Source organism: Heteronotia binoei, chromosome 4 (genome assembly GCF_032191835.1).
Source record: "Heteronotia binoei isolate CCM8104 ecotype False Entrance Well chromosome 4, APGP_CSIRO_Hbin_v1, whole genome shotgun sequence".
NCBI classification, from domain to species: Eukaryota; Metazoa; Chordata; class Lepidosauria; order Squamata; family Gekkonidae; genus Heteronotia; species Heteronotia binoei.
The window spans coordinates 64,011,320-64,036,066 of record NC_083226.1 but is presented as its reverse complement, the minus strand read 5'-3'; the positions used below and the strand labels follow the sequence as shown (position 1 = coordinate 64,036,066).

At 47.0% G+C, this 24,747-nt stretch overlaps 1 protein-coding gene across 1 annotated transcript in view; it reads right to left on the bottom strand.

Annotated features, from left to right (window-relative positions):
- SMC5 (structural maintenance of chromosomes 5) overlaps nt 1-24,747 on the bottom strand; it is an 88,391-nt gene extending 63,644 nt beyond the window's left edge. Inside the window, exons 1-6 of the mRNA XM_060237447.1 lie at nt 24,474-24,747; nt 22,992-23,133; nt 20,069-20,121; nt 19,703-19,865; nt 18,616-18,750; nt 16,756-16,896 (exon numbers count right to left, since the gene is read on the bottom strand). Of these exons, the coding sequence (XP_060093430.1) occupies nt 16,756-16,896; nt 18,616-18,750; nt 19,703-19,865; nt 20,069-20,121; nt 22,992-23,133; nt 24,474-24,745 (906 nt within the window). The 5' untranslated portion in view covers nt 24,746-24,747. The remainder of the gene's footprint in view (nt 1-16,755; nt 16,897-18,615; nt 18,751-19,702; nt 19,866-20,068; nt 20,122-22,991; nt 23,134-24,473) is intronic.

The following is a 24,747-nucleotide window of genomic DNA, read 5'->3' as shown; positions in this document are numbered from 1 at the left end:
AGAAGGGTTGTCTGACAATTCTGGTGTAATTAATATAAACAAACAACACCATAAAATATTCTTCTGATTTCTTAGACTTACAGCGCTTTGAACCCTCTGTGGGACATACCCCTCTGTCTCACATTAATATGTCACAAACAGGCTACATTCAGACCTGACAATGAGCCCCAGTTTGCGTAAACCATCAATTGTGAAACAAACTCAGCTAACTGTACCAGATGTTAACAAGAGATTCTGGTTTCTATTTTAATCCCTATTGGCCTGCTCCTTGACTCCTTTCAGTGTACCAGAAGCACTTGTTTACCAAAAGTGGCTAAAAAGGACAGTGTTAAGCAAAGCACTGTAGTTTACTAATTCAGGCACCTCAATAAACCACTATTAGTAAAAATTGCAATTAATAAACCAGCTTATAAAACTCTACCTTGAAATCACTACCTGGAATAATCTCCTGCAACTGGATATTAAAACTGACTGGAATTTGATCTAAGCATCATAGATATAATAAAGTCGAACATGCTGACACATCCCTCAATTTGTATTGGAAGATGTGGCAACCACAGGAGTGGCCTTGCACACTGTCTGTCACCACTCCCCTATCATTGAGTAGCCTTGCTATAACCCACCTACTGTCAGCCCTGTCAGGCCAGAACCCCATCAGAAGGCCACTGACCTTTGAGCAAGACAGTCCCCTCTGCTGAGAAGTTCTCCTGGAGCCCTGCTGATCACTATTGCCTCTCCTTAGGGCCTGATATAAGAAGCCTGGGGCAGTCCGCCTCCCCCCTCACCACATGCACACAAACAACACTGTTGCAAAGCAAACAGTAACCTGTGAGAGACATGTTCCTCTGTCCCCAACTACTCAGGCCCAGGAATTTTAAGTCTTACCTCAAAGACAGCCAACTCTTCTCTGTGCCCTTTCTGTCAACCAGCCTCAGAAAGGGCTGCAGAGCTACTGTGGCCTCACAAAAAACCTCCCAGCGCACGCAGTCCCCAAAGGCCACACAAATACGCAGGGAGGCAAAGCCCTGTTTATTTCCCCCCTGGGAAGTGCTAGCCAGAGGCTGTTGCTAGGCAACCCAGACTACTTTTCTCAGTAAAGGGATAGGCCTCAGGTGAATAGAATAGTATACAATATATCATCCAAAGCAGTTACTTTCTCCAGGATGGGGCGAGAAAGCTGTTGTCTAGAATTCAGTTCTGTTCCCAGATCTTCAGGCTTCACCTGGAGGTTGGTTACCCTAGGCCTGGCAGCACCCTCTGGGTGACTTGATGCTACCCAGCTGGCATGACTTAACTAGGCCTGGCTGCTTGCTCCTGTTCAGCGGCAATCCCTCTAAGACAGCCAATGTGAATTGGGAAATTCCTGGAGATTTGATGAGTGGGGCCTGGAGACGGTGAATTTGGAAAACTCAGCCAGGTACCATGGCATAGAATTCATTCTCAAAATTAGCCATTTCTGCCTGGGAAACCATTGTTGCCAATCTCCAGGTGAGGGTTGTGTCATTATAGCCTGCTGAGGTTGCTTGCTTTCTGTTTTTGTCCCCATTGTGGAGAAAGACTACTTTTACTAGGTAGATGCTGCAGGGAGAGGGGAGAAGATGAAAAAATGAAATCAGACAAATTTCCCTACAGAAAATACCTGCCTTGAAATGCATACTCTATGGTATACCATAACACAACCATGCCAGGCCCCCCCACAAAAAAAAATCAGGCCACAAGCTCATGCTGATGCTAAACACCACAAGGTGGATATGACAGGAAAAGGTGGCAACAATGCATTGCAAACAATGATGTGCTTCAGTGTCTGAGTGACCGTTGTCATGTTCCCCCTGCATCCCCCCCACCCCATTCTTCCTTATCGGCATTCTGGACCTGTGTCAGGGCATTGAGCCACCACAGACATGGGGACACACACACACACATACGCAGAGGGGGAGGGGAATGGAAAGCTGGTGTCTGTTTGCTGCTGAAGGTGGGTGGGAAAACAGCAAGGGTGAGGAGCAGTGTTCCCTTTAAGCTAAGGTTGCATGAGCTATCTTGCAGATTTTTTAGCCTCCATCTCACACCTTTTTGTCTTAGCGCAGGAAAAAAGGCCCCAGAGCACAATTTATGCACCAACTCACAACATTAATGCCAGTAGCTCAAAGTAGAATTTTTGCTCACAAAACTCTGCAGCTTAGAGGGAACATTGGTGAAGAGGTGAGTGAAAGCCAAGGTTGGGGTGGGGGCTTCAGAACGGGGTCTGCCAAACCCAGGTTTTTGCTGTGGAAGCTAACTGGGTGATTTCGGCCCAGTCACAGACTTTTAGCCTAACCTAAATTACAAGGTTGTGCAGATCACCTTTATATAGGAACTAGAGCCAGTAAATTCTAAGAGGTTTTGGATTCAGGATAGGCATAGTAGTGGCCTGGTTAAAATCATGTACTTAAGTGTTCTGAGCTAAAATTGCAGCATAAAGATGGGCTTGCTCGACACTAAGATTAATTATAAAGAAAATACGAGCTAATGGCCATCTAAAGAACAGCTTGCTGAATATATTCATAGAGGGCTATTGTCCAGCAAACTCCAGAAGGTTTGAGCATCTGGTTAAATGAATCAGTTTGAACTGGCTCTAGTTCCTATATAAAACATACACACTTAAGTGTCTTGGAGTGAATGAGAGAAAAGATGTGATAAGAAGAATATGAACATTAGATTGGTACTAGTGGCTGTTAAACCTGAAAAAACACAGAGAGGCATTACTCCTGAGGAAGTCTACTGATGAAATGGGTCTATATCTGGGTGCTCGTAGACTTTTTTTGCAGTATGGGAATGTCAGTATTGGACCTCTGTTACAACATGAAGTATGCAAAATTTATAATATGAAGTATTAAAATACATGAATGGATATTTAAATTGGACCTTTATTACAACATGAACTATGCAAAATTTTAAATGTGGAGCATTAAAATATATGAAGGTTGTTAAATGGTTATAATAAATTTTGTTATTCATCACAGTAGTTGTTTAACTCCCATTATTTGTCCCATTTACTGTGATCCCTTTTTCTTGTTACATAATCTCCAGTTGAGGGCTGGAGATCATTCAGGATTACAGCTTCTCTCCAGATGACAGACATCAGCTCCCCTTCACTTGGGGGGGGGGGGGGGGAAGTACATGCCTTCACTTGGGTGAGTGGAAGACAGCAAGGGTGGGAGGGCACTCACCCAGAGCCTCTTTCTAGAGTCCATTGTATTTTTCTTCACAACGGGCTTTATTACTAGTGGTTTTATAAAGCACATCATAGTGTCATGATTAAATGCAGCCCTACAGTAGATGGCTGTGAAAACAAGGAATGTATAAATAGAATTTGAGCATGTGCCCAAGATGCACCCCTGCTGTATATTGCTTCCTTGTTCAGAAGGTCTCAGAGCTGCAAAGAAGACAACCAGGTCTGGACCTGACCATCCTGAAGTTGCTCAGAGCAGACTACTGAGCAGATTTCTCCTGCAGCAGTGGCCAATGGCCAATTTAGCAATGGCCAATTTAGCTTCCCCACACCACCCCCCAAGAATGTTGAAGCTAATTATCAAAAGGACTGCTTGCTTCCACATGAGCCTGCCCTTCTGTTTAAGCCTTCTGCTGGAAGAACCATTCTGAATGCCTCCATGTTTGAAGGCAGGGAGGCTGTTCACCAGAAACAAGAGCTTCTTGGTAGTGATGCACAATTCATGAATTCCCACAGATGTCCAGCTGGTGCCCAACTCACTTACCTTTAGGTACCTTGTTTAGGAAGGCTAATATGGATGTGATTGTGTTTTCTTTCTCATTTGGCTCCACTGATGGTTCTTAATTTAAGACTTTACATTTAATACTAGTTACTGGTTGAGTTGGTTTTAATTGATCTTATGCTGCTAGCTGTTGCTTACTGTTTATTACTTGTATCTGTTTTGTTTTAATGATTATTACATTTAATCAGGGCTTTTTTTGTAGCAGGAACTCCTTTGCATTTTAAAACACACACCCCTGGTGTAGCCAATCCTCCAAGAGTTTACTGTAGACCCTGCAATAAGAGCCCTGTAAGCTTTTGGAGGCAAGTATCTTTGTGACATAGTATTTTATGACATAGACCGCATCTATTGCATCATGTCTACCTCACAATTAAGTCAAGGATCAGTGTAATTAGTCCAGATTCTTAGTTAATTTAGAATCCTGTGGATCAAAGAACAATCTGTTATTCTTTTATGGCTCCCCATTTTTAAATTAATTTTTGATTTATACCTTGTCCTATCCCACAAGCAGGCTCTGAGCAGCTTACAAGATTAAAAACCTACAAACCACATCCAGACTAGACAATATCATAATTACAAAATCTGTAAAATTACAGAATCACAGAATTAACAAAATAGTATCCAACATAACTTAAACACCTAAATGGTAAGGTGCTGATAAGGTGCTGGGGGAAGCGATGACTTCAGGGGACACCCGCTGGATCAATTAAAAGCCTGGGGGAAGAGCTCTGTCTTGCAGCCCCTGTGAAACTTGGATAAGTCCTGCAGGGCCCGGATCTCCAGCAGGAGCTCATTCCACCATGTGGGGGCCCAAACTGAAAATGCCCTGGATCTTGATGAAGCCTGTCGGGTGTCCTTAGAATCAGGGATCACAAGAAGATGCAGCTGACCGGGCCCGGGGGGGGGGGGGGGCTCGTATGGGGAGAGGTGGTCCCAGAGATATGCATGCCCCAGGCTGTAAAGGGCCTTAAAGGTAAGGACCAACACCTTCAAACGGATCCAGTACTCCAGGGTACCCAGTGCAGTTCACACAGCACTGGATGCATCTGCGCTCATATAGGCCTTGATGCTAATAACTGGGCTGCAGCGTTCTGCACCCACTGGAGTTTCTGAAGCAGGATCAAGGGTAGCCTCACGTAGAGAGAGTTACAGTAGTCCAATCTAGAGATGACCATTGCATGAATCACTGTGGATAGATCATGGGGGGTGAGGTAGGGGGCCAACTGTCGGGCCCGCCTCAGATGGAAAAAGGCAGCCCTTGCGGTGGCAGCAACCTGGACCTCCATATATAAAGAGGTATCCAGGAATACCCCCAAGCTCTTCACCTCTGTCGACGGCACTAATTGAGTACCATTGAGGGGCAGGAGCCTGATCCCACTTCCTGCCTTCCCCCGATCCAGACACAGGATTTCCATCTTAATGGGATTTAACTTCAGTCAGAACTGGCACAACCAAGCAGCCATGGCTTGCAAAGCCTCGCCCAGTGGATTTCTGTCTTAATAGGATTTAACTTCAGTCAGAACTGGCACAACCAACCAGCCGTGGCTTGCAAAGCCTCGCCCAGTTCATCAGGGGCAGAGTCCGGACAGCCATCCATAAGCAGATAGAGCTGTGTGTCAACAACATACTGGTGACAACCCAGACTATATCTCCGGACCATCTGGGCAAGGGGGTGCATATAGATATTAAATAGCATCAGGAAAAGGATTGCCCCCTGTGGCACACCACATTCAAGTGAGTGTCACTGGGACAATTCCCCTCCGAGAGCCACCCTCTGTCCCCGACCATGGAGAAAGGAGGTCAGCCACTGTAAGACTAATCCCCGCGTCAACAAGGCAGTGGGCCAACAACTCAAGGTTGACCATATCAAATGCTGCCATTAGGTCTAAAAGTATCAGCCGTGCCAATCCGCCACGATCCAGATGTCTCCAGAGATCATCCACCAGGGCGACAAGAACTGTCTCCATTCCATGGGCAGGGTGGAAGCCAGACTGGAAGGGGTCCAGGGTATCAGTTTCCTCCCAGAAGACCCGGAGCTGCGTTGCCATCACCTTCTCCACTACCTTGCCCAGGAATGGTAGATTCGATACTGGGCGGTAGCTAGTAAGGACCGTTGGGTCCAATGACATTTTTTTCAGGGCAGGGTAAACCACTGCCTCCTTCAAAGCTCCTGCATTTTGCAGATGCAATGGAGGCCGCATAGAACTCCTTCTTAGAAGTTCATGGCCATCTCATAGATCTGAACAAAGGACCTAGGATGCTATCATAGCCTCATTGTGGACTCTCCGCTACACTCTCTCTAGCCATCTTAGTTCTTGCTTCATTTCCCTCAGCTCCATGGAGTATCAAGGAGCTGAGTGATTACAAGGGCAAAGAGGGCACTGGGGGGCAACCACATCGATGGCCTTCGAAAGACGGGCATGCCAGTCTTTCACTAGGTTATCTAACGGGCCACCAGGGGAATCCAATCCTGCAGAGCCCTCTGGAACACACTGAGGTCCATCAGGCTCCATGGGCAAGCATAAATACGCTCGCCACCTAAACAGGGAGGGCCAGGCGCACATAACTGGGCCTTCAGGGCAAAGTGGTCTGACCATGGCACCACATCCATGGTGAAACAGTCCACCGTAATCCCTGATGCAAAGATCAAATCCAGCATGTGTCCTGTTTGATGTGTAGGAGCCAAAACAAATTGGGAGAGCCCTGACATTGCCATGGATGACATTAGGTCCTTGGCCTGCAAGGAGGTTGCAGCCTCAGCATAGACATTGACATCCCCCAGTGCCCAGGAATACATCACCTCCATCAGGACAGGCAGGACATTGGCTGGGGTGTTAGGCGGACCATACACCAGCCAAATGGCCAAGTCCTCCTTGACTTCCCACACTAGGCCCACACATTCAATGCCGGCAATCTTTGCATCAGGGAGTGCTCTAAAGGGATAAGAAATCCGGATCAGCAATAGGGATGTGCATTCGGTTCGGCCGAACCGAATATACAGCCGAATCAACACTGATTCGGCTATATTCGGAATCGGCTGTAGCCAATTCCCATTGCTGCCTATTATGCGGCAGCCAAATACGGCTCGCCGTATGCTTTCGAATAGCTATTCGGAAGTATACGGCTGTCAAAGCAAAAGGCGGGAATGGCTTCTGCAGCCTCAAAGGAGCTGCTTTCCCGCCTTTAGTGGCCTCTTCCCGCCTCTCCCATAGCCTCCCTGGGATCAGGGAGGGGGAAGAGGAGCCCCAGCAGCCAATGCAAAGCATGCATTTGCAAAATGCATGCTTTGCAGGGCTTTGCAGGGCTGTTGTGTAGCTGATGGCCCAGCCATCAGCTACATTGTTGTTATTTTTGATCTTTTGCTTACTTGGGTATCCAAGTAAGCACTGTTGTCTGGCCAATCAGAGAGCAGTGCTATTTTTTGAAATTGCTCTCTGTAGGGCCAGAGAACCTTTTTAAGGAGTCTTCCTGCTGGACTCCTCCATTGCTGTGTTGGTGTGTGGCTTGGTGTGTGTGAGAGAGATTGTGCTGCTGCTGGTGGCTGCTGGCCCTTGGCTTCAGCTGCTGCTGCCTGCTGCTCTCTCACTCAGCCTTACTTCCCTGGACTCAGAGAAGACAAGGTAAGACAGTTTTGGGGTTCTTGTTTTAGTTTTTGTTGGTAAAAGGACTAGAGTCCCTTTACTTGTCCAGATTTGGGTGGGTGAGTACTGGGTGGGTAGGGTAGCCTATTTGGGGTTGGGGTTAGGTTCTGCTGGGGGTGGGGGCCTGGGGTGGGGGTGGTTTTGCTAATTTGCCCATATCTTAATTTAGTGAGAGGACTTTTTAAAGTGCAGTGTCCTTTTACTTCTCCTGATTTGGGTGGCTTGGATTTCTTGGGGTTAGGGTGAAGGGGGTTTCTTTTGGAGGGGGGGGGGGTAGTTCCTGTATTATTAAAAGTTGAGTTTTTTACTGTTTCATTGTTTAATTTGTTGCTGCTGTGTTGTGTTGCTGCTGTGTTACTTTTATCTTCAGGTTATTGGGGGGGGGTGCTGTTTGGCCTAATTTTCATTGTTTAAAAGGCCACTTTTGTCCCCCTTTTCCTTCTGGTTTTAGGGGTGGGGGTGTTGTTGTTGACTGATTTGGCCTGAGTTTTCTTATTGGTGAAAGGCCACTTTTTAAAAACTTGAGTTGCTTTGCTTGGCCTTTTTTTCCTGTTGTCACTTTTCTTGGTTTGGGGGTGGGGAGGGTGTTGTTGACTGATTTGGCTTAATTTTTCTTATTGGTGAAAGGCCACTTTTAAAAATCTTGAGTTGCTTTGCTTGGCCTTTTTTCCTGTTGTCACTTTTCTTGGTTTGGGGGTGGGGGGGTGTTGTTGACTGATTTGGCTTAATTTTTCTTATTGGTGAAAGGCCAGTTTTTTAAAATCTTGAGTTGCTTTGCTTGGCCTTTTTTTCCTGTTGTCACTTTTCCTGGTTTGGGGGTGGGGGGGTGTTGTTGACTGATTTGGCTTAATTTTTCTTATTGGTGAAAGGCCACTTTTTAAACACTTGAGTTGGTTTGCTTGGTCTTTTGCGATTCTGCTGGTTTTGTTCTGGTTTTTTAAAATTACCTCTGGTTGATGTGGGGGTTGGCGAGGGTGTGTGTGGGCTGGGTCACTTTCTTGTTGTTATAGAGTGATTTTTGGAATCTGAGTGTGCTCTCGGTTTGGCTAGGGCCACTAAATAGGCTGCCCCACTAATAAGGGTGTTTTTAGGGATCGTGTTTTTTTGAAATTTAAAACAAAATTAATCCAGTTTAGGGCTTTATCTCCTTTCACAATTCAAGTAGGCCAGATAGGGGTGCTTTAAAAAGTCTTTAGGTTTCTCATAAAAGGCAGCGTGACTAATAGGCCACATCAGGCTCCCTTTTAAAGAGACTAGGGTTGCAGTGCATCTTGCTTTCAGCCACTGAAAGCCGGTGCATCCTTAGATTTCCATGGGGTAAACCACAGCTTCTCTCTAGTTATAGGGGACACCTGATTTCTAGTTTGCAAGGAAATCAGGTTTGTCCCAGGATCTAGTTAGGAGAAGTTTAACTAGGAGGATATAACAAGGATTGCCTTCATCTGAAGGTAGCCTTTTAAAAACTGCAGCCAGGTAGAGGCAGGATCACCTAGTCTCCTAAACTTTACCAGAATACTACTACCCCAACCCAAAGAAGGACAGGTTAGGGACCAAAAAAACAAATAAACAAGCTTTGGTGGGAGGGTTTTTTAAAAAGAAGTCAGGGCACCTGTTGGTTCAGGGTACAGTGCAGTGAGTTAGGTTTGTAAAAAACCCCACTCTCAGTTCAGGTTCTGTGAGACTGGCCAAGGGTGACATGAGTGACAGGCAGCAGAAGAGGGGCCCTGGGGGCAAGCCCAAGGAGAAGACTAGAGGGGTGGAGGGGAGGGGGGGACCCAGGTCTCCCCCCCACCTGTGCGTGGGGGCACTCCACAGCCGCTTTCCAGCACTCCGACCTCTGGCCGGAGTGTGATGAAGAAGAAGGCCCGCCTTGGGCCCTTCATCGAGGCTGCTGCTGGGGCGCCCCCAGCAAAGGTGCCATTAGGTGCTGGCACTGCGCAGGGGTCTGCTGCTCGGGCAGTCACTCCTCCAGCTGATGTTGCTCGGCCTCAGCAGCCGGAGGAGGGGCAGCAAGAGCAGCCCTCCTGGGAGATGAGCTTTGGGGACAGTTTTCTGTCCAAAACGATCACCCCAAGGAGGGTGGAGAGTGTCGTGCAGGAGCTGGAGGAGAAGCTGGTTGAGGAGGACCAGCCCCCTTCTTCGGTTCCTTCGGGCACCAGCAGACCTTCAGGGGATGGCCAGGAGGGGAGGCCGCATGGGGTGGAGGGGGAAGAGATGGAGACACACGAGGTGCCTCCATCTCCGCCCACTTCCCCCCGGCGGCCAGCCCCTCCTGCCACCCCGAGGCACGATGTGTCTCCCCCGGGCACCTCAAAGGAGGTGGCTCCGGACACCCAACCTGCCAGTCAGTTTGGGCATCCGTTCACCTCTGAAGTATGGAAGCATTTCCAACTTATGGAGGATCCACGTTATGCGCAGTGCAAGCTGTGCAGGGCCCGGATCAGTCGTGGGAGGGACCCTGCCCACCTGACTCCAGGGGGGATGCGGAATCACCGGCGGAAGCACCACCCGGGGGTGCTTCCTAAGGGGGAGAAGCAGGCTGGTGCTGTGTTGTCCAAGCGGACAACACCACCACCCAGCCAGGGGATCCGTCCTATCGCGACTACCCCCGGTCTCCAGGAGCGTTTTGTGGGAGAACAGGGACGCCAGGCATCTCTGCCCGAGATGTTTGGTAGGGGCACCTCTGTGCCAAGAGGGGGAATCAGGCACGGCAGGAGGGTGATTGCCTGGCATCTTGCCAGGTCGGTCGCCCATGGGCTTCCGTTTTCAGTTGTCGAGAATCCTGGGGTGCGGGGGTTGCTGGAGTACCTGGCGCCCTGGTACAAAATTCCTGCTAGAACCACCCTTAGCAGGACCATTGTGCCAGCTCTTTTCAGGGCGACCAGATCTGTGGTGAAGGAGCATTTGTCCCGTGCTGCCGTGGGGACTGTTCATTTCACCTCAGATATCTGGACCTCCAAACATGCGTTCGAGGGGTATCTCTCCCTGACTGCGCATTGGTGGCAACCCAGTGAGGTGGGGGTGGCAGTAGTGACAGGCAGGGTCAGGGTCGCCGTGACGGCTATTGCTGTGCCTTGCTGCACGCCGAAGCAGTCGATGCGCCGCACATGGCGGACACTCTCAGAGCCATCCTCTCACAGCAGTTAGAGGGCTGGGTAGGCAGCGGGGACGTCGCTAAGGGCTTCGTGGTGACTGATGGTGGCTCAAACATCAAGGCGGCTGTCCAGCGTGAGGGCCTAAAACGCCTTCCTTGCGTGGCCCACCTTCTCCACCTCGTGGTCAAGGACGCGTTGGGACAGACGAAAAACCAGGATCGTCTGTATCAAGCTGCGACCCACGAGTACCGACTTCTGCTCCAGAAATGTCGGTACATCACGGGTCACTTCTCACGCAGCAATACGGACTTGTATCGGCTGCGTGAGAAACAGACACTGACAGGCGTGCCATGGCACCGCCTGCTCGGTGACGTCAGCACACGCTGGAACTCCACCTGCGCCATGCTGGAGCACATGGTGGAGCAGAGAGCAGCCCTGGATGCCTTTGTCTCTGAGACGAGGGTCTTTCGGGATGAGAACCGTCTCACCCAAGAGGATTGGGTGGTCATTTCTCAGACTGTGGAGGGTCTTGGGCCCTTCAAGACCTACACAGAAATGCTCTCGTCTGACACGGCGAGCATCGCACTGGTCGTCCCCATGGTCCAGATGGCCCGTGAGGACCTGGCCTCGTTTCTAGTGCCAGCTCAAGGCCGTGCAGACGTTCTTCCAGTGTTGCGCGCCCTGGTTGTTAGGCTGCAGGTTGGGCTAGAGGCCCGCTTTCAGACTTTCACCCAGGATAAGGTCTACATGATGGCAACCATGTTAGACCCGTGCCTTAAGGGCAGTCGCCAAGCGAGCCAACGAGCTCGATCGCTGGCGAGACGAGCTCTCCCAGAAGGTCGAGCGTTCCAGATTCAGGGGGGGCCCAGTGCCGATAGTTGAGGAGGAGGGGGGTGGAAGCAGCTCATCTGCGACTTCCGCTGCTGTTGTTCATCCCCAGCCTCCCCAGCTAGGCAGTGTTTCCCACCAGACTCACGCCACGAGGAGTGCTGAGGTGACATTCATCGGGCGGGTCGTTGGCCCCTCTAGGAGCGGTAGGGCACCGAGAGCGGAGACGGGTGCTGCGATGGTGAGGGACTATCTTTTTGAGCCCCTCGAGCCGCAGGAAGAGTCTCCTTTGGACTACTGGGTCACGAAGGAGGGGGTCTGGCCGGCCCTCTCCTCCGTGGCCAAGGTGTTCCTCTCCTGCCCACCGACGAGCGTGCAGAACGAGCGCGTCTTTTCACATATGGGCGACATTGTCTGCCCACATCGCAATCGCCTGCAACCCTGGACAGTTCAGCAGTTGATCTTCCTGAAGGTCAACTTGCCAATGTTCGGCTCCCCGAGCATGGACTTTGAGATTGAATGAAGTGAGCACCTACTTGTGCCTGCATCCTCTCTTGGCCCGCGCTTGGAAGATGGTTGTAAAACGCTCCTCCAATAAAAACTGACTAGAGTCCAAAGACAGTCCAAAAACTCACTCACAAATTGATTGGCAGTGCATCCCCCACCCCCCTCATCCCTCCCCAAACCAAAAGTGAATGCTGGTTTAAAAACTGCAAAGCGATCCAAATTTCTCCAGTCCTCCATCCACACATGCCTAATAATACTGAAAGGGCCATTGCAGCCCCCAACTGTAACCGACAGCACACACAGGCCCAGCCAGGATAACCCACCCAGTTTTTTTTCAGGGGCAGGAGGAAGAAAGAGGGAGGTGCCAGTGATGATGACAGGCAGCCAGCAGCCATACCAATGCTGAGGTCCCTCTAATGGGACAGTGATGCTGGTGTGTTACTGCTGAGCTGAGAGAGAAGGAATGGTTGCCTTCCTCTCACATAATCTGAGGCCCTCCCAGTGATCTTCCTCATTTGGGGTGCAATTCTGGCTCGCCTCCTCGTGGTGCACCCTGGGTAACGCGAAAGAGCCGGGACCAGCCAACCATCCATCACTCAAGGTAAGTCAAAACGCTTCTTGCTTTGTGTTACAGAATGATGTAGAGCTAGGTGTGGTGGTCCACCACTTCTCTTGTTTGAGACTAGAGTTGTGTTGTTTGGGGCAGGGAAGCTGGCACCTGGGTGAGAGACCCAGAGGCAGCATGCTTGTTGTGGTTGGCCAGCTCTCCCCGTGTTGTTTGGGGCAGGGCTGGAGAGCTGGCATCTGTAGATTGTGTGTTCTGTGGCAGGGAAGCTGGCACCTAGGTGAGAGACCCAGAAACAGCATGCTTGTTGTGGTTGGCCAGCTCTCCCCGTGTTGTTTGGGGCAGGGCTGGAGAGCTGGCATCTGTAGATTGTGTGTTCTGTGGCAGGGAAGCTGGCACCTGGGTGAGAGACCCAGAAACAGCAGGCTTTTTGTTGTTGGCCAGCTCTCCCCGTGTTGTTTGGGGCAGGGCTGGAGAGCTGGCATCTGGGTTTGGTGCAGCCAGGTCTGCAGAGCAGACCTTGAGCAGATTGTGTTTTGTGTGGCAGTGACGTTGGCAACTGGGTTTACATTGGTTCCAGGCCTGCGGGGTTCATAGAGTAGATAGAGGGATGTAGTGCATTTGGGTCCTATAGAGATTCTCTGGTGTGAAGTTAGGTTTGGCTTTGGGTGCCCCAGGAATTGGACCCCCTGGTCCAATTTTTTTTTGGCCTTGTGGGTTTTTTGTGGGACAGTGCCCTGAAGCTGCACAGCAGTTTGGGGGGCTCTCCTCAAAACCTCCTGCTCCCCAGAGCCACTTTTCCCACGACAATTGCAGTGAGGAAGTGGCTCTAATTGGTTTTTTCTCACCATTGGGAGCAGTGTTCCTTTTGGGGTGCCCACAGATGGGTGCCGTCTTTTGGGGCCAGGGGGGTTGCATGCTGGGGAGTCCCCTGCAGGTCCCCTGCAAATTTGGGGGCTCTCCCTCAAACCCCCTCCCCTCCAGGCGGCTTCAAATATACCCTATTTGCCATTGATTTCAATGGCCCATAGGGTATAATGATGGAATAGGGGCACCCTCTTTGGGTGCCCCTGGAATGGGATCCCCTGGCCCAATCCTTTTGGGACTTGGGGGGGTTGGAGGGGAGAGTCCCCTGCAGGTCCCCTGCAAATTTGGGGGCTCTCCCTCAAACCCCCTGTCCTCCAGGCGGCTTCAATTATACCCTATTTGCCATTGATTTCAATGGCCCATAGGGTATAATGATGGAATAGGAGCACCCTCTTTGGGTGCCCCTGGAATGGGATCCCCTGGCCCAATCTTTTTGGGACTTGGGGGGGTTGGAGGGGAGAATCCCCTGCAGGTCCCCTGCAAATTTGGGGGCTCTCCCTCAACCCCCCCCCTCCAGGCGGCTTCAAATATACCCTATTTGCCATTGATTTCAATGGCCCATAGGGTATAATAGGGCCGTATATTCGGAAATAGCCACGCATTACCGTATATGCGGCTATTCCGAATACGGTATTCAGTAGTATACGGGGAATCCGAATTTTTTTCCCCCGTATACTTCCGAATCCGTGTAATTCCGATTTTTTTTTTTTTTTGCACATCCCTAATCAGCAACACCATGCCCCTCCCAATCTGTTCAAGACTGGTGAAGGAACGAGAAACCTGGAGGGGGGGGGTCAACTGCCGCAAGGCAACTGTTTCACCATCCCACACCCAGGTCTTGGCCACGCAAGCCAGGTCTACCTCCTGTTCCACCAGGTAGTTCCAGAGAACTGAGATCTTATTGTTGATAGACCTGGCATTGCACAACACCAGTGTCAGAGAGGGATATCCCCACAGCCTGCATTTCTTGGGATGGGGTGAAGGCAGGAAAGGGGCCGAGCACATCCATATCTCTGCCCCCTTCCGTCTTCTGTCAAGACAGTGAACTCCCCACTACTATCTGGTGCTCAATCTCTTTCTCCCTTTCTTGCACACACCCACAGTGTTCACTTGTGCTTCCTTAAAGGGTCACACCACTTTTTGCAAATTATGTCAATAGTCACACCTTTAAAGTAACCATTGCAAAGTTAAATATTTTAGCTGATGTCAATAAAGGGTGCTAAAAAGATTCTGAGCTCAGCTTGAGAATTAAATAATCCAGAATCACAGAATCCCAGCAGATGGTGGATTAGTCCATTTTTGCCGCAACAGAGAACCTCTAACATTTTGAAGCATATTGGCCAAACAAGAACTCAGAGATCAATATCTGGGACTCCTCCAAAGAACACTCAAAAATTCATGACATCAGCTACAAAAGTCCAAGGATAAAGTGGAAAATGCTCTCCCTGCTTATCCGGAGGAGCGCAGATTTCCCAGCTATAACAAATTATGCTATGATAACAGGTTGGTAAGTTATCCAAAATTCACAATACCTACAAATGAAAAGGCATTAAGACTGATGAACTAAATGTGGCTCAGATTTCAGGCACTAATACAGTCCTTTTATGGCAAGAAGAATTTTGCCAGCAATCTATTATTTTAAAAGATTCATTGAAAGGAGAGCCACTCTGCTGTAGTAGTTAAGAGTGAGGACTGGGAGAACTGGGTTTGATTCCCCACTACTCTACATGCAGCTGCTGAGTGACATTGGATCAGTCACAGTTCTCTCTGATCTGTTCTCTCAAGAGCAGCATTCTCAGAGCTCTCTCAGTCCCACCTACCTCACAGGGTGTCTGCTGTGAGAAGAGGAAGGGAAAGGCAATTGTAGGCTGCTCTGAGACTCTGAATGAAGGCTGGGGCATAAATCCAATCTCTTCTTCATTTGGATTTTGATCCTACCCTATTCTAATGGATCATATCAGGCTGACTATTGACAGCATTTAGGAATTCCCCTCAGCATCACGAGAACACCAACAAATATAATCCTTCCTGTGTGCAGGAACTTCTAAAATATATCAGCAACACTTTGAATATTTAAGAACACAAGACTGGAAGATGGAGTGGCCATTTATGTTACATCCCCCCTCCCACTGCAGACTGCAGACCCAACCCTGTCTCCTATGCTGCTCCTTAGAGTTCACTACTCCGCACAAAAAAAAAGCAGAAGTGGGGGAATCCCATCTTTGCATTCATGGATGGGCAGCCATATGCCACTATCCTTCTGGAGTGTGGAAAAAAATCCAGCATTCACCCAGGCACCACATGGAGACTCTGGCTGTGCCTTTGGCCAGTGACATTCAACAGCTTTGACACAACTAACTATAAAATGTTCCAAGACGACAGTTGGAGCCTACAGGTATTTATAGAACTATCCTCAAGTAATTGCTCACTGGCTTCCTAAGACTGCACTTTACTGTGTGGCCCTGTCCTGTTTCCCAATTTCAATTTCATACCTTTACTGGCATAAACTGTCCTGTTTCTCTGAGGCTGCCTGTAAAAATGGCATTATTTATTTTATTTAAGGCATTTATTAACCACATTTCTCCTTTGTGGTACTCAAGGCAACTTACAACTGATACAAAGCACCATCATTATGCTACTCAGATTGAGCACATCTCTCACTATTTGGTGTACTGTTTAAGAGCAGTGGACTTTAATCTGGAGAATTGGATTTGATTCCCCACTCTTCCACATGGGTGATGTTGGGTCAGTCACATGTTCTCTCAGAGCTGTTCTCGCAAGAGCAGCTCTCTCAGCCCCACCTACCCAGAGCGTCTGTTGTGGGGAGAGGAAGGGAAGGAGATTGGAAACCACTCTGAGACTCCAAGTGAATGGTGAGGTATAAATCCAAACTTTCCTTCTCCATCATCATTATTATTTGACCAAGATTCTCAGATCTTGGTATAATATCGACAAGTGATGCCACCAAGCCAGACTGCTGAGCATAAATCTGAAGCCCTGGCTCACCGGGAGGAAGTCACAAAAGTAGGCAGTAACTTTGTTCTTAAGTATATATAACTCATTAAAGGGTGCCCCTATAAGACAGAGTCTAAAATTACTTAACCACTGAACATCTGATAACAGTGAGGAACAAGGTATGGGCAAGCCAGCTGAATCAGCCTGCCATACTTAACTGACAGGGTGACACCTCAGTTACACAGATTCAATGGTTTCCCCCACCACCACCCTGATAATTGCAGACATGTTCTAAAACATTAATTTTTGTACCAGATGCCATAATGCAACTAGTTCCACCTACCCACTCACAATTTTGTGACTGGTAATTCTACTACAGCTCTTGGGAGGGGGAAATTGAGCAGCTCCCAAAAACAATATTTACCCTCCCCTGACCTAGACTAATAGGTTTAATAAGGCTGGAGAAAATATGAATGTTATTACTGATACAATGTATTTTAAAAGTCTCTTAAAAATTAAGAACTCACCACCCAAGGTCTTTTCTTTTCAAGCATTGCAATTAAATCTAGATGACGCTTATGTTCATGATAACGCTCCACATCTTGCTTATATCTTTCATTCTTTTGCTTCATTTTTTCTAGGTTAGTATTTATTTCCTCACATGAATTCTGTCAGAAAACAAATTTCAAGTTACATCAGGAACCAGAGTAATAGCAAAAGAAATCAAGGTGTTAAGTAAATCCTTTATTATTACTTCCTGATTTCTTTTTGCCTATGGCTTCATCAGGGTTGAAACGCTTAGGGCTCTTTAGCTTGGAGAAACGTCGACTGAGGGGTGACATGATAGAAGTTTACAAGATAATGCATGGGATGGAGAAAGTAGAGAAAGAAGTACTTTTCTCCCTTTCTCACAATACAAGAACTCGTGGGCATTCGATGAAATTGCTGAGCAGACAGGTTAAAACGGATAAAAGGAAGTACTTTTTCACCCAAAGGGTGATTAACATGTGGAATTCACTGCCACAGGAGGTGGTGGCGTCCACAAGCATAGCCACCTTCAAGAAGGGGTTAGATAAAAATATGGAGCAGAGGTCCATCAGTGGCTATTAGCCACAGTGTGTGTGTGTCTGTGTATATATATATATATATATATATATATATATATATATATATATATATATATATATTTGGCCGCTGTGTGACACAGAATGTTGGACTGGATGGGCCATTGGCCTGATCTAACATGGCTTCTCTTATGTTCTTATGTTCTTATAATGGGGACAACAAAAGGCTTGTTAGGGTGCAGGTCAGCACCTCTAATACCAGACTGAATGAGATTCAAGGAATCGCACAAAGACCCTGAACACTGTAGCCTTCAAACCACAAGCCAGACAGAAGAGCCTCCTCTAAGAGGAAGAAACGAGGTAAGTGGAACCCTACAGCACCACCACCAAACCAGTACTTGTTTAAAAATGTTCACACCCTCCTTTTCCCCACAAGCAAGACCCAAATCAGCTTACAATAAAAGTCATTCTAAAATGGGCATGACAATAAGCAGCACTAAAAATCTCAAACAAAATGGATCAAGTAGGTCATAGCATTTTTCCCAGAGAAAAGTTCTTCCAGTGCAGGACTAAGTAGGTGGTTTCTCTCAGCCTCGTCTGGAGCTATCTCCTCCTTCCAGCAGCAGCAAGCTCCTGGAGGTAAGTGTCCTCATGGTGCTTCAGGCACATTAAGGCTTGTGATGAGATAAGCTCCCTTCTCATTAGGGAACATCTGGATATTAAACCGGCCTCTGGATAGAAGCTGGAGCTGTACCCCCTGAGAACAAAAAAGGAGGGCTAGCCACTCATGGGAGTCATGTCATACTTCATAAGTAGGTAACAAAGTGCCACTGACTGCACATATCTATGGTGCTCTTAGAACACAGAGCTCCACACAACTAAAGGCATTTATAATCCTGAATTGAGGAGGAATGACAGAATTCCTACAGCTGACCAACAGAAGCTAAGTAGAGCACCCCCCCTAAAAACTCCAAAGGAACCTTGATCACTGTCTGTCAAGATCTACAGCCATAGCCTATTCAGAGAGGGTAAGAAAGATATGAACTTGAGAGAGCACAGAAGAACAATGGGTAAGCACAAATGAATGAGGATGAAAAATAACCTGCTTTTCTATCTTTTCAGAGCTTCTTTCCAGACTGAACTGATAATTAAAGAGCAGCATGTCTTCTCTGAACAAGGGCAGAAAATATTATCCAAACACTTCAACATTAACGAGGGCTTCTACTTAACCTCTGTTCTCCCAGGACTGAGAAATAATTATGAATTCATTTTCAAAGTGAAGGGGGCGGGATCTTCACGTTCGTCAAATTGGCAGCCACTTACCTCAAGTTCTCGCTCATGCTGTCTGAAAGTCTTTAGATCACAGTGAAATTTATACATTTCTGGAGGACCCACTGATTTCTCTGTGTTTTCAAGAAGTTCAATCTTGGATAATTTTGCAAATTCCCCAACTTTGTCCTGAAAACCAGGACAACAAAATATCTGGAATGCTATATAAAAGCAGCAAAATAATATATTCTAACACAGGAATTTAGTCTATAAAACCAACGTAAATATCCAGCATATTATTGGCAATTATTGCAAAGATCATAATAGATGATGTAAGAGTCTAGAGTGCCACCTCCAGTAGCAGCAGAGAGTACTGAGCTTGACTCCATATAAAGCAGTCCTATATATACACATGAGCATTATTGCATCTTGTAACTATGGCCATGGGGAACAATTCCCATAAGGCTCTGGGGCAACTCTACCTCCCACCATAGCTACTTCCTGCACATTCTTCCAAACAGTCTACAACAAGGTGTGGCCATTTAATAGCAGCTCAAACCTTCTTGGCACCCCACTGGCAGCATCCTGTAACCAATTTCTCCCTGCACTCCTGGGGTAACTCCTGCTAAGACCTGGGAAGACATTATCTGCCACTGAATGGCTCTGTCAGGTGGCCATGTGCTTTGAAGAACAGTGCATGCAGAGGCAGCTGAAAGAGAGAATACAGCACAATGGGAACTCCAACAGACCTTCAGAAAGCACACTGACTGAAGCCCTGCAGAATTTCAAAGATGAATTCCTCAGAAACTGGATCCTGCCCCAGAATTGTTTTATTTCCAAAAGCACTACAAGTCAAACAACATAAATGTTTTTGGGGAATATATATGTGTGTTAGTCTCTTTATAGTTTATGCCTTCATCTTTGAATACTGAACACATTTTCTACATTGAACTACTCACAGTCCCTTTGCTTTCCCTCTGAATTGCTGCATATCCACAAGAGTATTCTTGATAAAAGGCAGAGCTATTTTTTTTCCATTTTCTTATAGCGCATTCCTAAGCAAAGTTCTTTGAAGTCAGTGGGTTTAGGAGAGTGTAACTCTGCTTAGAACTGCACTGTTAATACCTTAATCCTTTCATACCTGTGGAAGAAACTGGCACAGATTGCCCACTTGGATGTTTAGGGCTGCAACTTGGTCTTCTACCGTTTTGAGGGTGGAAGGTTTTCTGTTAATAAACCACGATGATTGGTTGTTTGCCACATAAATTTCTCGTGTGATAATGAGGTTGGTTGGAATCTTAAACCTGACAAACAGAAAATAATTATTACCTTATCCACAACACTGATATAATACTGCTAAGAAAAAAAAAATAAAAGAAACACAGAGACCTCAGAAATGCCCAACCAGTTTATCTCAACACTATACCTTCCCCTCCACAAGCACAAATTCTTAGTAAAGTGATACATTACATATAGAAAATGGAAATAAACAAATTTGGCTACTTACAGCTCAATTTCAACTATTCCTTTGTTGCAGCCTCGCTTCACATAGAGACCAACCTACAAAGAAAAACAGAATTTTAAAATTAAATTTTAAAATACAAAAAACCATGAGTATAGATTTATAGTGCAATTCTAAGCAGAGTTACATCCATTCAAATGCAACTTTACTTAGGACTACACTACTAGATACTATAAAAGTACTTATATCGATAAATACAGCAAGTAGCCCTGACCCAGGCAAGTCCAATCTTAGAAGCTAAGCAGGATCAACTCTGCCATTTGAATGGGAAACCTCCTTGGAATACCAGAGCCAAGGAAGGCAGGAGCAGGTTTTATTCAGCTACCTCTCTGAATATCCTCCATGCCCTCAGTAGGGGTCAGTCACCAGCAGTTGCCATGACCTCTAGGTGCGCGCACACACACACACATCATAGTACAAAAATTCCCAAAAATGAATAAATACAGCAAGTAATCATCTCTGAAACAATTACAAGAGTAATGATATCTGAGCTGCAACATTGACATAAAATGAGAAAACACAGGAACTGAAGAGTACTGTTAATAATGTAAGTCAACGGAAAAGACAACACTTCCAGCATAGCCCTTGTATAATCAAAATCCTTAAGACTTCCTATGTATTAAAGCTAATTTAAACATCCAGGGAAAGTGAGTGGAACCATTCTAGGCATCTTTATTCTGTACTGTTACATTTCCAGAAGCAGAGACTTTGCGATATAGGCTAATTTCAAACAAGTGACCTTCATGTGCATTCTGAGGGGGCACAGGCCCATAAGGCCCATGCTCCCTTCCTGAATGTGCAACTAGGCTCTTTTTCTAAGAAACAAAGCAATGCCACAGTGGAAGTACAAAGCTTATATTTTCGTATCAGCATGTTATACTAGGAATAAGCCCCACTGTGGAGAAAAATACAATGGGCACTAGAAAGAGGCTCTGGGCAAGTGCCCTCCCACCTTTGCTGTCTTCCCACTCATGCAAGTGAAGGTATTCACTCCCCCCCCCCACCTCAAGGGCAGCTGATCTTTGGCATCTGAAGAGCAGTTATAATTCTGAGTGATCCCCAGTCCTCACCTGGAGATTGGGAACAATGGTTCCCCAGAAGGAAATGGCTGGAAGGTGGAGTCTATGGCATTGTATTTGTCGGAGGTCCCACCCCTCCTCAAACCCACCTGTCTAGTCTCCACCCTCAAATGTCCAGGAATTCCCTAACCGAGTTGGCAACTGCTAAGTCACACTGGCTGTCACAGGGGGGTTGCTGCTGAACAGCAGCAAGCAGCCAGGCCTACTTAAGTCATGCCAGTCAGGCGGCATCAAGTCACCCAGAGAGTGCTGCCAGGCCTTGAATAGCCAACCTCCAGGTGGAGCCTGAAGATCTCCTGGGATCACAACTGAACTCCAGACAACAGGTCTCTCTCCCCCTGGAGAAAATAACTGCTTTGAAGGATGGACTCTATGGCATTATATTCAGTTGAGGGTTCTCCCTTTACTGCCTAGCAACAGCTTCTAGCTAACAGCTTCTCCAGTGGGCCTATCATCATCTGTCCTGGGGCAAGGCTGAGGGGAGGAAGGAGTGACAGGAAAGAGGCAGCCACCATGGTCTCTCAGGAAATGCTTTGTGAGGCTGCAGTAGAGCTGCAGCCCTTTCTGAGGCTGACTGATAGAAAGGACACAGAAAAGCGTCAGAGGTGTGTGTCTCTGAGGTAAGATTGTTTTGGCAGTTTGTTCAATGTTCCTGAGCCTGCAGGGGACAGGGGAATCAGCCAATGAGAACCCAGAGGTGGTGACTGATGCATGATAGGTTAATGGTTTGTTGAGTGTACTCATCAGTCAATGGGAGTGCTCCATCTGGCCCACCATTAGGGAATTATTATCTAGGATGACCAGGATGATGACAACAGAAAAAAGCATGTGAATGACAGTCTTGTCCTTGCTTGTTTACATATTATCTTTGCACCATTCAGTGGTGGTAGATTTAATTCATTTCTTACCCATTAGCATTTTAAACTGGTTCCAACGTTCAATTAAATGGAATCAATCCATTGTAAAAATCAATTATGAGAAACTGGAGAGAGGCTAGAGCTTAGCTTTTAGTTGTTGTGATGACAACCAAAAAAGAGTTGGCTCATATTTATTTATATACAACAGCTCTTTTGTCATAGTTTTAGCGAAATTACGAGAAAAAGTAAAGATATTTTTTAAAAAAATTACAAGAAACTGTGAAGAGCTCAGGGTTATGTTTTGGAGTAACAACAGCACAAAAATATGGTTGTTAACATACATGCGTGAAAATATGGTTGTTAACATACCAAACCCTGAAAAATTAATTAGGCTTCTAAATTTTGGGGCTAGCTTATAAGGCTAAAGAAAATTTGACAAGGCCTGTGTTAAAGTAAAAATAGCACCTTAGCTAAAATGAGCAGCAGCTCAGTACAAATGACAAAAGTTCCAGTCCGTACTAAGTATGGTGTGTGGAACATAGAATCAGCAGTCAAAGCAGAGAAGAAACACAATGGTGCAGTGGAAAGAATATTTCACTGCATGCCATACAAAGATCCCTGTGCGTTTCACGTGCTTCTTTCATGGCTTCATTAGGGGATCTTTGTTTGAAATACAATGAAATATTTTCCACTTTCTGCTTTGATTCTAGTGGTGAGACCTTCTTTTTCACACAGTTTAAGCAATCAATGTCATCATCATTCTCCATGGTGCCACAGTGAATAATAGCCACCAAAGGACAATGTGGGGAAGGACACTAATCTTGAAAAGAATGCAAACAAAACATGTAAAGATAAGACTGAAAGGAGCTAACAGCATCTTAAAAACCTTTTTAATTTGTTATAATAGTCTTAAATAATGACACTACAACTAGAATGTTAGTGAACTCCAACATGATCAAGAGCTTTCCTCACCTTATCTCCTCGTCCAATGACGGAAGGCTTTCCTGCCAACCCCAGGCATATGGCGCAAACAATGCTTGATTTACCAGTTCCGTTAGCTCCTACTATCATGTTTAAATGGGGTCCTGGATACACCTCACAATGATCATAAGTTCTGGAAGATAATTTCATTAAAGTTTATACACTGAAAAAAATGGAGAAATAATCATCACAATTCAGACTAGCAACAGTTACTTCATTTTTAAATACAATAATTCTTTCCAGAATAACCAGAGAAGGGTTTATTCTGCCCACTTGAGAGCCATCTGCAAGATTTAATGTTATGCAGTATGCCAATACATTCTGCATTGAAATCAACATAAGAACTCAGTACTGAAGCTGGAATTACTGACATCCAGCACCAGCTAAAATACAGTCAGTGGATGCACTACAACCTGTTTCAAGGCTGAGCCAACACCTCCATCTCCTAAGGCAGGGGTGGCCAACGATAGCTCCAGATGTTTTTTGCCTACAACTCCCATCAGCCCCAGCCAGCATGGCTGGGGCTGATGGGAGTTGTAGGCAAAAAAACATCTGGAGAGCTACCATTGGGCACCCCTGTTAAGGAGACATAAACTACCTTTTCGGCCTTGGGGGGCCCCCCTTCCAATTTAAGCAGCAAGGAAGAGCAAAGGTCATACAGGCAGTTGGTAGGCTTGTCCTCAGACCAAATAAACTGAAAAATATCTCAAACAATTGGGCAGATTGGTATCCAGGCACCATGTCATCCTGTCATTGCTAATGCAAAATCTTGTTTCCTAGGCACAGACTGTATTGCAGGAAGGGCTGCATAACAGAAACTAAATGGGACGTTATTTATGAGGTGATGTGTTCATCTCTGCCATGAAAAGCTTCACCTGACCATTTCAACACATTAAGATTCTATTAGAAGGCAAGGCATTTTTTCCTCTCCAAGTTGTTAGCAGCCATGATCCCATCTTTCACTACTAAAAGTCTACCCCACGGTAATCCATGGGATTTACTTAGGGACACGGGTAAAAGGGAAGATCTCCGCTGCAGTTTTATCCAAGCAGGACAGATAGTTGCTTCTCTGGCTGCTTCTCATCGTCCGTACGGCTGCTGGAACGAGGGGCTGGAACCAAAGGAGCATATTTAAGAGTAACCATACACAGGACTGCAATTTCCACGTGTAAATAGCAGACATTTAACTCGATGGTGCAAGAACCTAGTGATGTCGATATGACCTTCTTCCGACTCTGGGCACCTCATGGCAGGACCTGAAGGCGACCGCACACACAGGCACCCCTAAAAGGGCAGCACAACGTCAAGCCTTCCAAAGAAAGCCCACAACACAACGCGCTTCGCAACGAGAAGAGCTTTCTTAGGCACCGCCTCCCCACAGCAAGAGCCATGCCCACACATGAGCTACCCTCGCGCCCCGCCTTCTCATTGGCCCGCAGCTGAGCGGCCGCCCACGTGTCGTCCCGCACTCACAGGAAGTTCTCCATGGCGATCCGGACGATGGAACCCTCCACGAACGACGAGTCGATATCTCCTCGACAGCCCACTTCTGGTCTAGCAGCTCCCGCGGATCTTTTAGTGCGGTGGCTGGCGTTGTCAGCGCCTTCGCTCTGTTCTGTGCCGGTGGCCCGTGATTTACGTTTTACCCCGGGCGCCATTTTACCGCCGCCGGAGGCCTTCACCACAGCAACTAGTGCGAGCTCGGCTGTGAGTTCGTGAGCCTGCAACGCGCGCCCGCTTTCCATTG